The sequence below is a fragment of the Hyla sarda genome, chromosome 2 (genome assembly GCF_029499605.1).
Source record: "Hyla sarda isolate aHylSar1 chromosome 2, aHylSar1.hap1, whole genome shotgun sequence".
Classification (NCBI taxonomy): domain Eukaryota; kingdom Metazoa; phylum Chordata; class Amphibia; order Anura; family Hylidae; genus Hyla; species Hyla sarda.
The window spans coordinates 490,808,076-490,821,301 of record NC_079190.1 but is presented as its reverse complement, the minus strand read 5'-3'; the positions used below and the strand labels follow the sequence as shown (position 1 = coordinate 490,821,301).

Genomic DNA, 13,226 nt, shown 5'->3' with positions numbered 1-13,226 from the left:
CCATGCAGACACAGGCTGGCTATCTGGCATACGGACCTACGGCCGCACCGGGTCCCGCATAAAGAACATCAGACTAAAAATGAAGAGATCTGGTAAAGTAGGGAACCCTGCTAACCAGTACATTGTGCATTGTATAGGGCCCGTGGAGCAACATGGGGTGACTAACACAGGACTATGCCTTAGCAGTAGGTTACCGGAACTTCCATCCAGAGTGTGGGAAGTGTATGGTAGTTGAAACTATGTAGTAGTAAGCCATGCGGACAACTATCTGACCGACTGGCATAGGATTCCTGAACGCACAGGATCACTCCATTGGACCCTTCCACAGAAAGTGGGGCACCAGAGTGCAGCCGATCCAATGGGCAACCTGGCGGAGTAGGAGACCCAGCAGATGAGAGACTGGCAGACGGCGGCGGAAACCGTGCAGACCACAGTCTGGCTAACAAGTACACCACCAGGTGCTGGCAAAAAGGGGAAGACAACCAGATAAGCGATCACTGAGCCCCTCTTGACACATGTGGGAGGAAAGGGAGGCCATGGATAGAAACCCCGCTCCCCTGAGAGATCGGGGAAGCCGGCAGCCCCAGGAGCGGTGATTGCTTGGAGCAGCGCGCTGAGAAGCACCTGCTAAGCCACCGTGTAGGTCTGGGGCAAGGGACTACAGCGGGCCGGATAGGAAGAGCTCCTGCCGGGCCACAGCACAGGAAGGGCAACGGTGCCGAACTAGAAAGGGAGCGCCGACGACCCCTGCAATGGTGGAGGGGCAGAGCTAGATGCTGCCGAAGGGGGGTATAGTAATGGAGGTGCATACTCACCTCAGGTGCCACATACCCCCTTGACTGCTTCAGCCAGCATAAAGCCACGCTGCGTCATGCCAGGCTAAAATAGCGTGGTGAGCAGAGGCAGTAGGGGACGCAGACCCAGGGTACAACCTCCAGGCGCTGGCCGTTGGCGATAAGGGGTTGACTGCCATACTCTTATGTTCTGTGCCCCTTTGTCACATATGGGGGAACAGGTACCGCCATGCTCCTGAACCCCCACCTGAAAAAGGGAAATACCTCCTTTGTTGATTTTCCTCCCCAACAAGGATTAGGAAGGAAAAACCAGGCAATGCCGGGTACTCAGCTAGTTAGAAAATAAAAAACACTCCTACTAACACTAGCTAAAACGGATTACCTCACTTCCAGTGGGCAGGTATATCCTGCCAGGGAGGAACCAACTTTTTTCCTAGTGGCAAGAGCATATACCCATCAGTATAGGTGTCCCCCAATGAAGAGCGACCGAGAAATATATATTTTATTTAAACTTTTTTATTCAAATGTTTATTAGAGAAGGGGGTTAACCAATTAAAGGACCACGGGTATTTTTTATTTTTCCACTTTCATTTTTTCCTCCTCACTTTCTAAAAATCATAACCATTTCAATTTTGCACCTACAGACCCACATGAGGGCTTGTTTTTTGTGCCACCAATTTTACTTTGTAATACCAATCAATCATGTCACCTCAAAATCTACTGCGAAACCAGAAAAAAAAAATTGTAGGGCAAAATAAAAAAAAGCCATTTTGTTACTTTTGGGGGCTTCAGAGTCTATGCAGTGCACTTTCTTATTCTTTCGTTATTCTGTAGGCCCATACGGTTAAAGGGGTATTCCGTATAGGAGCGACTATCAGACAACATGGAGCACGGTAAGGGACCTCCAGCCGTCCTCTCAGCTGATCAGGACACAGCGATTACACCATGGTGATCCTGATCACATCCCTGGCAGTTAATTTCAGAACTATTAGATGCCGCAATCAACTGATTGCGGTATCTAAAGAGTTAATGCCAGAAATCACTGCCATCTGTGATGTTCAGCATTAGCCACAGGTCCTGGCTAGGACGCACGCTGTATTGTCCGGTAACATCATGCACGGTGCCCCTCCGTGATACCTGTCGGCGGTGGTCCCACCAGCAGGTATCGGATTAAGTATCGGGGACACCTGCACGAGGGCAAGTGCAAATGTCCAGTATCTGTCACGATACCAGTAACTGTATTGGGACATCCCTAACTGCAAGTTGGAGAAGCAAGATCCGTCACTGCACAGAACACGTTTCAACCGCTTCAAAGTGTGTCACAACTTTACACCACTCCCTCCAGCTTCAAATGCACTGGATACAGTGGATCTAACCCTGCTTTGAAGCCTTTAACACTTCCTGTTGTGACCAGTTCCTGAGGTAGACTGTTCCATTACTTCACAGTTCTTCTGGTAAAGAAGACGTGTCACTCCTTGAGACTAAACTTTTTTTCTCCAGACGGAGGGAGTGTCTTTTGAGGGGGTTTTTACTTGGAAGTGTTTCCCCATATTTTTGTATGGGCCATTTATACTCCGTGTATCATATTGAATTTCACTGTTCATCTGGAAGACTTTGTATGTGGCACTAATTTTTTCAGACAAAACAAATCAATTGGTGCTCAATAAAGTTCAGACAAACCCAAATTTACTGTAAAATCGTCCGTTCACACTACGGAAATTCTGCACCAAATTTCCACAAGACCCATTCATCAATGGGACTTTGAATCTTGGTGTTTTACTTTGGCAAAACATTTTGCACTTATGTGGCAATTTGAGTGACGTGGAATTTCCTCAGTGTGAAAAAAATAAAAAACATAAAAAGAATTAAGATATATTAAAACGTACAGTGTAACAATATAGAGCATAGGTCTCCAAACTGTGGACCTCCAGCTGTTGCAAAACTAACTCCCACAGTCGTCTGTTCAGGCATGCTGGGAGTTATAGTTTTGCAATACCTAGAGATTCATACATTAGAGACCACTGGGGTAGGGGAATCACCTAGAATTTGAACAGTAATAGAAGTCCACATGAACATCATGAGAGGACAGGCTTCCACCTCTAGTGAGAAGGGGTGGGGTTCACAGATTTCCAAAGCACACAACTAAATAAGTAAAAATAGGTAAAAATACATAAATTACATACCCATGAACTATTGTTACTTCTCTCCAGCAACAAAAGTAGTTTTAGGAGCACGATAATAAGCTGCAGACAAGCTTCCCTGAACATGGTCTCAGGCTAAAAGCTCCGTTTATCATTTAATATCATTGCTTATAATAAGTGCAATAACAAGAACACTTATCGCACAACTGGTCCGTAGCCATAACACGCCTGGCAACCACCGCACGCCGCTCCTTTCTCCCATACACAGCCTTGAACTAAAGACAATAATCTTATTCTTCAACAACACACATCGGGTGTATAAATCCAAAGCATTAAGCGAAATGCATCTAGGCGTAACACCATACCTTGCCAAAAGACATTGTGCGACCTCAGTAGGCTTTATTTACACAGTAAGGCAATATTGATATTTTTTTGCCAATATTGGCAAAGCCAGATTTGTACTGTTATGTATATACATAATATATAACAGCACAGCAGCCATAGCAGATCTGGACCACTGTCTTCCGAGTAAACATTAAAAATAGAAGGTCTAAGATAAAATGTGGAGAGAGAGACTTCATTCTAGTTTTTTCTGCTGCATTTGTATAAAAACTCAAAATGTACTTCATACTTACATCACGGTTACAGCTTGGTTTTAAAAGGAACCTGTCTGTGGCTTTTTCTGCTGCACAAACAGTTTGCACAATGAAACAAAGTGAACTATGATCTATTCTGAAACACAGCAATGTTTTAGAGAAATCATAGTTTTAAACCCCTCCAGCAGCTGCTTCCCTCTATGCTGGGTTTAAAGGGAACCTGATACATCTGTTATGCTGCCACTGGGGGCAGCATAACATAGCTACAGGGACACTGTTTTTGGTGGTCTGTCACTTAAAGCGGAGTAAGGGCAGCATAAGAGATGTGACAGGTTCCCTTTAAAGGAGTTCTCCAACTGCAATCTTTTATCCCCCGCTGTGCCCGGGCTGTAAAACTATACATAATAAACTTTCACTTACCTGCCTACGATCCCCCGTTGTTCCAATATCGCCGCCCCGTGCTCCAGTCCCTGTCAGCTTCCTCTTCCTGCGGGTCGGTGACTTCACTCTGCGCTCAGCCTATGAGCGGCCGCGACGGGACATTGCTGCGACCGTTGATAGGCTGAGCGCAGAGTGAAGTCACCGACCCGCAGGAAGAGGAAGAGACCCGGACCGGAGAACGGGGCGGCGATATTGGAACAACGGGGGATCGTAGGCAGGTAAGTGAAAGTTTATTATGTATAGTTTTACAGCCCGGGCACAGCGGGGGTTAAATGGGAACTGTCATGAAATCAAAAAATTGATATGTTGTAGTACTTAAGTACTACAACATATCTCTAATATACTTTAATTAAATAAAGTGATTTTAAAACAGTTTCAAATCACTTTTAAATTCGGCCACTAGGGGTCGCCCTCCTAGTGGCCGAATGCATTCGGCAGTGACGTCACTAATGAATTTCGACTCGTTGAAGCCTGGCAAAGAGTCGGAATTCATTCACTGCGGTGCTCGCTCCCGCCTGTCAATCAAACAGGCGGGAGCGAGCGCTGAGAACAGAAGAAGCGCGCATTGGCTCCCCTGCTCCCTGGCCTTGCAAGCCAACCCCGCCTCCCGGCGACAGGTAAAATTACTGTTCTCCATGCAGTGGGTTTAGCGGTGCAGCGGGGCCAGGGAGGTTGCGGGCTGCATGGCGGGAGCGGGATGTGCGGCCATAACTGTGTTCACCTATACAGTATGCCTCCAGTTGTTTCCCCACTACAACTCCCAGCATGCCATGACAGCCAATAGATGTCAGGGCAAGCTGGAAGTTGTAGTGGGGAAACAGCTGGAGGGACACTGAATAGGTGAACTAAGGGGGAGGGGGAGTGAGTTGAGCGGCGAGACTGGGCCGGGGGGGGGGGGGGGGGGTTTGGGGGGAGAGTTGCAGGGCTGCGCGGCGGGGAATGGGATGTGCGGCCATCACGGTGTTCACCTATACAGTATGCCTCCTGTTGTTTCCCCACTACAACTCCCAGCATGCCCTGACAGCCCATAGATGTCAGGGCAAGCTGGGAGTTGCAGTGGGGAAACAGCTGGAGGCGCCCCGTATAGGTGAACTACGGGCGGAAGTGTTGGCCCCAGCAGTCATCAGTGACGTGGTGCCTGCTGGGGAAGTCTGCCTGGTAGTGAGCACACTACCAGGCAGACAAAAAGGCATTTTTAATATGCAAAAAAAAAAAAAAATTAAAGGCAGTGAGGGGGTTAGGGATAGATGGGTAATAGGCAGGGACGGAAAAAAAAAAAGTGATGGTGGGAGCTACCCTTTAAAAGTTTTAGCTTAGAGAACTCCTTTAACTGACACGTGTATGTGTCCCAACATGACAGTCAGAGCCAGTGTTTTCAAACCTTCAATAGATAGATAGGTAGATATGATCTAGATTAGTGGTCTCCAACCTGCAGACTTCCAGGTGTTGCAAAACTACAACTCCCAGCATGCCCGGACAAGCCAACGGCTGTTCGGGCATGCTGGGAGTTGTAGTTTTGCAACATCTGGAGGTCCGCAGGTTGGAGACCACTGATCTAGATAGATAGGAGAGAGACAGATAGATATCTGTAGCACCATTTCCCCTGCCCCAAGTAGTAGAAAATAACCTGAAAAAGAGACTGCCGGCTGCTCATTACTTTGCCATGATATAGCACTGAAATATTCCACAGCAGGAAAACACCAACAGTTCCCAAACAAATGATGACACCAAAATAAAATGGATGAAGACTAACTAGAGCTTATAGGGCTTTTAGGCTTTTTAAAAAATGAAAGAAGCAATCTGATTGGTTGCTATAGACAACTGGTCAGGTTTTGCTCTGCACAGGTTTTGATAAATCTTCCTTTATATAGGAGGAATAACAAAGGAACAATACAATGCTGGGAAAACATTCTCCAGTAACACAGACATGTCGGGAGAGAGATCACAGATCCTTTTACATATTATCATAGGAAGAATGTATGACGACAATGGTAAAGTATATACACATATGCCAACCTTATCAGTAATGTCTTCTGTTTTGCTCGGTGCCTCCTTAGCGTCTTTGTTTTCTACAACAGGTGTGAAATGTGCTGCAGTCCTTGAAGAAAAAGCATGAATGGACTTATCAGCCTTACTCCTGTTTTATCCACCAAATCTTCTGATCTCTCACACACACTAATATATATATATATATATATATATATATATATATATATATATATATATATATATATATATATATATAGTAAATTTTAGTAGCCGTATTAGTCCAGTGATGCAAATCAAAAAATGTTGCAGTATCTTGTAATACCTTTTTTTTTTTTTTTTATTGGACTAACGGGATTTATTGGCTTTCGGGATTCCTTCCTTTATCAACTCAAATATATATATTTATATATTTCCCCCCCCCCCCCCATTATATATGAAAAAAAATTATATATAAAAAAACATTCCAAGGTTACTGTAAAAACACTATGTTAATGTGTCAATTGTGCAAATGCAAAGAATTTTTTTTTACTACAGTCCTAATATGCATATTATGCAGTGGATATTAAATATATGCTGAAAAATGTGTATAGTGAAATATATGAATAGTGCAGACCTGCTGAGTAAATCTCAAAAAAGAAAAAAGAAAAGAAAAACAGAGGGGTTCGTAGTGTTAAATTAGGCATCCTTTAGTTAGAACTGGTACCTGAGCAATCTACAGCGCCCTTGTAGTCGCTCAAATACAGAAAAGAGATTAAAAAAACAATTTGAAATATGCACAAAAAGTGCAAAAAATATGCATAAAAACAGTGCAAGAATTGTCTACTTTTCATCAATAGTATGCCAAATACTACAAATGTAAACATATTGGGGAAGAATAAAAACTGCCCAGAGGAAAAGTTGACCAGCTGCCCTTAACAACCAATCAGATCTCTTTTATTTTGCAGAGGCCTTGTTAAAAATGAAAGAAGTGATCTGATTGGTTGCTATGGGCAACTAGTCAACGTTTCTCTCCACAGGTCTTAATAAATCCCCATTGTCTCCATCTTTTTTGATTATCTAGCAGTTCTACTTATGTAGGTTGTTCATTCCCACTATGACAGGCGATACTGTACCACCTGTACAGGCGATACTGATGAAAGATTCCCCGAAAAAAAAAAAAAAATAATAATAATAATATAGGCTAAATTACTTACTTTTTCTCACTGGCACGTTTCTTTTTAGAATTTTTCTTGACTTTCATTCCTAAATGCCATGGGGGGGGGATTGGGAAGAGAGAGGAAAAATTATATATAAGCAATTGTAGGTACCTTTAGACACACTAAAGTCCTGCGGATAGCAATCCAGTTTATAGATATGGGACAGTCAGCACTTTTGAGGGCTCAAAACTGCTGATAGGTTTCCTTTAAAGGGGGGTATTCCACTGGAAAACATTTTCTTTTAAAATCAACTGGTGCCAGAAAGTTAAAACAGGTTTTTAAATGACTTCTATTAAAAAATCCCAATCCTTCCAGTACTTTTTAGATGATGTATACTACCGAGAAAATTATTTTCTTTTTGAATTTCCTTTCCGTCTGATCACAGTGCTCTCTGCTGACACCTCTGTCCGTGTCAGGAACGGTCCAGAACAGGAGAGGTTTGCTATAGGGATTTGCTCCTGCTCTGGACAATTCCTAAAATGGACAGAGGTGTCAGCAGAGAGCACTGTGGTCAGACAGAAAGGAAATTCAAAAAGAAAAGAACTTCCTCTGTAGTATACAGGGTAGAGAGGAGGAGAAAAAACAGTGGGGCGCTCCCTGTGTGGTATTTTATGGAAAAGTAAAAAATGGAAATACCCGTCACCAACACCTATGGTAGCGTACTGACCTTGAGTCGATAGTACACAATGGTGGTGGGAAGGAAAAGGCGACAGTCTGCTGCTCTCACCCCTTATTATTCCGTCTTTCCAAGGAGGACGGACAAACATGCAAAGTAGGAGGAGTAAAAATGGGGGGTAGGTTGAGAGCGCTGCTGTCAGATGGCGAAGGTTGGAGTCAAGAAACGGTATGAGCCAGCACTTATGCAGGACTAACTTTTATTGAAAAAAGAAGTCAAGACAGTAAAAACAGGACAACGCGTTTCGGCGCAGGAACTCCGGCTAGGACTGCACATATTTATAATTGTGGACCTGAGGAAGGCGCCAGCGAGCGCCGAAATGCGTTGTCCTGTTTTTACTGTCTTGACTTCTTTTTTCAATAAAAGTTAGTCCTGCATAAGTGCTAGCTCATACCGTTTCTTGACTCCAACCTTCACCATCTGACAGCAGCGCTCTCAACATACCCCCCATTTTTACTCCTACTTTGTCTGTAGTATACAGCAGCTGATAAATAACTTACAAATCTGTTTAACTTTCTTGCACCGGTTGATTTAAAAGAAAATGTTTTCCAGTGGAGCACCCCTTTAAATAGTCTGTCACCTGGTTTACATTGCCCTGAGGGCAGTATAACCTAGTGACTAGTGATACACCCTTCTGTTCAGCCATTCTAAAAAGAATCACTTAACGACCATGGACATGTATACTCTCGTCCATGTGCCGTTAACGGGGTATAGCTTTATCAATCGAGTGCAGAGCACACAGATCAATGTGGTTTTATGGAACCACATTCATCTGTATGAGGAATCAAATGATTCCTTCTACAAGTCCCCTAAGGGGAATAAAAGTGTAAAAAAAATAAAAAATAAAAATAAAAGTTTAAAAAAGTAAAATTAAACACACACAATAACCCTTTCCTTATTACAAGTTAAAATCACCCCCCTTTTCCTAAATTCCATATAAAAATATATAAACAAAAAACAAACATATGTGGTATCGCCGCGTACGTAAATGTCCGAACTATATAAATATATTGTTAATTAAACCGCACATCAACTGCCAATGAACAAAATGGTCAATGAACAAAAAGCGATCAAAGAGTTCAATCAAAACAAAAATGGTACCGATTAAAGCTTCAGATCACGGCGCAAAATATGATCCCTCATACAGTTCAGTACGCGGAAAAATTAAAAAGTTGTAGGGGTCAGAAGAGGAGAATTTTAAATGTATTAATTTTCGTGCATGTAGTTATGATTTTTTCCAAAAGTACGAAAAAAAATCAAACCTATATAAGTAGGGTATCAATTTAATCGTATGGACCTACAGAATAAAGATAAAGTGTAATTTTCACTGAAAAATGTACTGTGTAGAAAAAGAATCCCCCAAAAGTTACAAAATTGTGGGGTTTTTTTTTACATTTTGTCGCACAATGATTATTTTTCCCATTGCGCCGTTGATTTTTGGGTGAACAGACTGAGGTCATTACAATGTAGCGCAAACAATAAGCCATCATATGGATTTTTAGGTGCAAAATTGAAAGGGTTATGATTTTTAAAAGGTAAGGAGGAAAAAACGAAAGAGCAAAAACAGAAAAACGCTTGGTCCTTAAGGGGTTAGTTATGGAGGACACTGAGCACTGCATACTAGTCTCTCCATTATGTATGCGCGCTAAGTAGTCTTCAATATTAAAGGGGTACTCCATACCTAGACATCTTATTCCGTATCCAAAGCATAGGGGATAAGAGGTCTGATCCTGGGGAGTTGCCGCTGGGACCCCCACCACCTCCAGCATGGCACCCCGATCATCTGGTGCAAGGAGCGAACTCCGCGGGTGACAGGATGACCACAGCAGTCACATCCCCTCCATTCACGCCTATAGAAGGAGTTGTGACGGTTATGTACTGGCTGTCATGCCCCCTCCCATAGACATGAATGGGAACGGAGGGGGGGCATGGCATGACGTCACAAACAAGGAAGCTCCAAGCCTCTGATCAGAATGCTGTGGCGCCGGCCCTGAGATCGTGGGGGATCCCAACGGCCTTTGGATAGGGGAAAAAATGTCTTTGGGTAGAGTACCCCTTTAACAGGAAATGTTCCCTCCACCCGCTGACTGACTTATCTGCAGATACCTATACCCAATATAGGCAGACCGCTGCCAATCAGTGGCTGGTGAGCAGAGGGAGCAGTGGTCATACACACCCATCTGTTCAAGGTCCTCGTCACCACTATAGGCTGCCCTCAACTAGGTCAGCATAAGTCTGGTGTCATACTCCAAAAAACTGGCAAAAGAAAAACAAAAAAAACGTAGCCGATACCTACAGAAAGCAATGCGCATTAATGGCAAAATGTTATTGTGTTCACCTGTTGCCGCCTCCATGTCTTGGATGAATGTGGCATTTTGCTGGATTAGGTTACGGATCCCATCTGGACAACATCTGCATAGCTCCTGCGCCTTTTTATTGGACAACACTGCACGTTCTTTTTCCCCAAGTAAGAAAAGGGCTTCACAAAAGCGATAGTGGCCCTAAAAATAAAGTAAATAAATAGTCATAGTCTGTTTAGTTACAAACTTTAACAAAGTTACATATACTGCAGTTGATAGGCGGAAAAATCTACATAATATAAAAAAAATAAAAAATAAATAAGTATGCATACAGCAAGGCCAGACAAATCCCAGCAGGTTAGGAATTCGAAGCCTCATTTTTAAAGGTTGTTACTTATATTTCAAGTAACTTTTTATTAGTAATACACATTCTCTGTTAAAGGGTACCTTTCATCAAAAAAGATTTTGATGTATTATAGATTAATGTATGCAGAATAACTTTCCAATTGCACGTTATTAAAAGTATGCTTACTTCTAAAAAATTACCACTAGAGGTCTCCCTACCAGTCCTGGCCGCAAGCCCTTCTTCTAGATTTCAGACTCATGCTGGAATCCTAAATCTCAGACTGCAGCCGGGACACAGACAAGCTCAGCACTGCTCGCTGCCTGTCAATCAGACAGGCAGGAGTCAGCACTGTGCTCATAGCACAGCAGGGTCACCTTACTGCATGCCCTCATTCTACTATCTGAGCTCTGATTGTTTTTCTCTCTGCACATGCAATTGTAAACAGAGAAGAGGAGAAGATTCAGAGCTGCCAGCTGAGCTTGTCTGTGTCCCGGCTGCAGTCTGAGATTTAGGACTCCAGCATGAGTCTAAAATCTATAAAAAGGGCTTGTGGCCAGGTGGGTAGGGAGACCTCTAGTGGTCATTTTTTCAAAATGGAAAATTTAAAATAGAAAGGATATTTTTTAATAACATGCAATTGGAAAGTTATTCTGCATACATTAATCTATAATATATCAAAAGTTTAATTTTTCTTTTTTTGATGAAAGGTACCCTTTAACTTACACTCTGAACACGTCAATAGGATATAATGTTCAGGCATATACTGAGCGCTTCCAGGCAGTACTGTTTTGTTTTGTTAGCATGCTGACGTATACAAGTTTCCCAACAAGAGTGCCTCCAGCTGTTGCAATACTACAACTCCCAGCATGCCCGGACAGCCTTTGGCTGTCCAGGCATGCTGGGAGTTGTAGTTTTGCAACAACTGGAGGCACCCAGGTTGGGAAACACTGGCTTAATGGAACGTAGTTTTACCAGCAACGTTTTGAATGTCATTGTTTTGCAGGTGTTTACTATGTTTTGTGCGGTATTGCTAATTTGTGGTATGGCTGGTATTCTGGGATTGCAGGTACAGAGCGGTATTTCCATGAATATTATTTATATTATTAAATATTTCCTAAAAGGGTAATTACATGTAGTTTTTATTACCTTTTTGCAAAATCATATTTTCAAATCAGCAATAACACCCGTGAAAAAAAAATAAAAAAAATAATAAGATATGCCGAACACACAGGTCCCATTCCCATAACAGATTTTTCTTGCATCGGTATAGCATTATACTGGTATATTGGAATAGCCTCGGAGTTCTGAGGCCTGATTTCAGTCTTTATGCAATGAGACACAACAGAACTTATCCCTTCCCTGGATTTAGTATGGAACCTGCATTAATCAATGGACTTTGACACGTGGATATATGTTTTTGCAATACAGTTCCCGTATCAGGTTTTTGATAAACAGATTCCTCAAAACCATACTAAACTGTATCAAAACGTGTGTACCAATTTTAACCTGTATACGTTTATCTTTTCACTCCATTATGAATAAAGTTTCACTTGTTTGATTGAAATTCCAAGGAAAAAAATACTTTTGGTGTCGAAAACCGGATGAAACCACACGCACATACGGTTCTGTACGGTTACTATTGTCTCCCATGTTAAAAAAAAAAAAAAAGTATACGGTTTCCATATGTTTTTTTACTCGGACCAAAAACTGTGGTAGGCTACGGTTTTGGGTACGGGAAAAAAAAAACGGACACAATCGGATGCATTGTTTGGCATACAGTTTACAATTTGGTTCCATATGGTTTTCACGTTGAAAACGTATACGGGAACCATATTGCAAAAACGTGGTGTGAACCCAGCGTTAGATTCCTATTGAATATAATGGGACACGGTTTGGTAGTGCCGAAACTTACACGACAGTCCAATTGTACGCATGGGGTGTCAAAGAACCTCTCTGCCGAAAGGCTATAGTTATCTAAAAGGGGGTCTGACTCAGCGATCAGTTGCAGCCCCTTCAATGTTTACTGGAGTTTGTAATATTTTAGGGGTGCTGCATGCTCATTAGCGTCACCCTCATCTCCCCCATGTGTCACAGCCATTAGCGTCCCCTCATCTCTCCCTGTGTGTCAGTAATTATTGTCCTCTCATCTCCCTTTGGTGTCAGTCATTACATCCTGTCTCCTCCCTCGGGTGTCACAGTCACAACTGTTCCCTCATCTCTCCTGTGTCAGTCATTAGTGTCCCCTTAGGTCCCCAGTGTGTCACAGTCATTACTATCCCCTCATATCTCCATGTGTCACATTCATAAGTTTCTCCTCAAGTTCCCTGTGTGTCATTCATTACTATCTCCTCATCTCTTCCTGTGTCATAATCCTAAGTGCTCAGTGTGTGACCGTCATTAGTATCTCCTCCCTGTGTGTCACAGTCATTCGTGTCCTCTCATATCCCCCCCATGTGTCACAATAATTACTGTCCGCCTCTGTTCTCGAGCTGAACCCCTGTTCTGCCTTCAGTGTTCGGCAATGGTTGCTTTTGGTCGGGGCTCTGGCATCACGTGACTGCCGCAGCCAATAAACAGCCTGCATTGGTCACCACGGAGTGCCAACCACAGGCAGAACGGGGGATCAGCGAGAGAACAGTGGCGGGGGGGGGGGGGGTAGGTAAAACTGTTTTTTATTAAGATTAAGATTGGACAATCCTTATGGGAAAGGGCTAACAAAAACCTAAAAAAAAAAATAATTTTACTTG

General features: G+C 42.9%; 1 protein-coding gene across 1 annotated transcript in view; it reads right to left on the bottom strand.

The window, feature by feature from the left end:
- Window positions 1-13,226, bottom strand: part of TTC3 (tetratricopeptide repeat domain 3) — a 150,850-nt gene that overhangs the window by 97,523 nt on the left and 40,101 nt on the right. Inside the window, 3 exon segments of the mRNA XM_056559619.1 lie at window positions 5,989-6,070; window positions 7,155-7,203; window positions 10,172-10,334. Coding sequence (XP_056415594.1) covers window positions 5,989-6,070; window positions 7,155-7,203; window positions 10,172-10,334 — 294 coding nt within the window.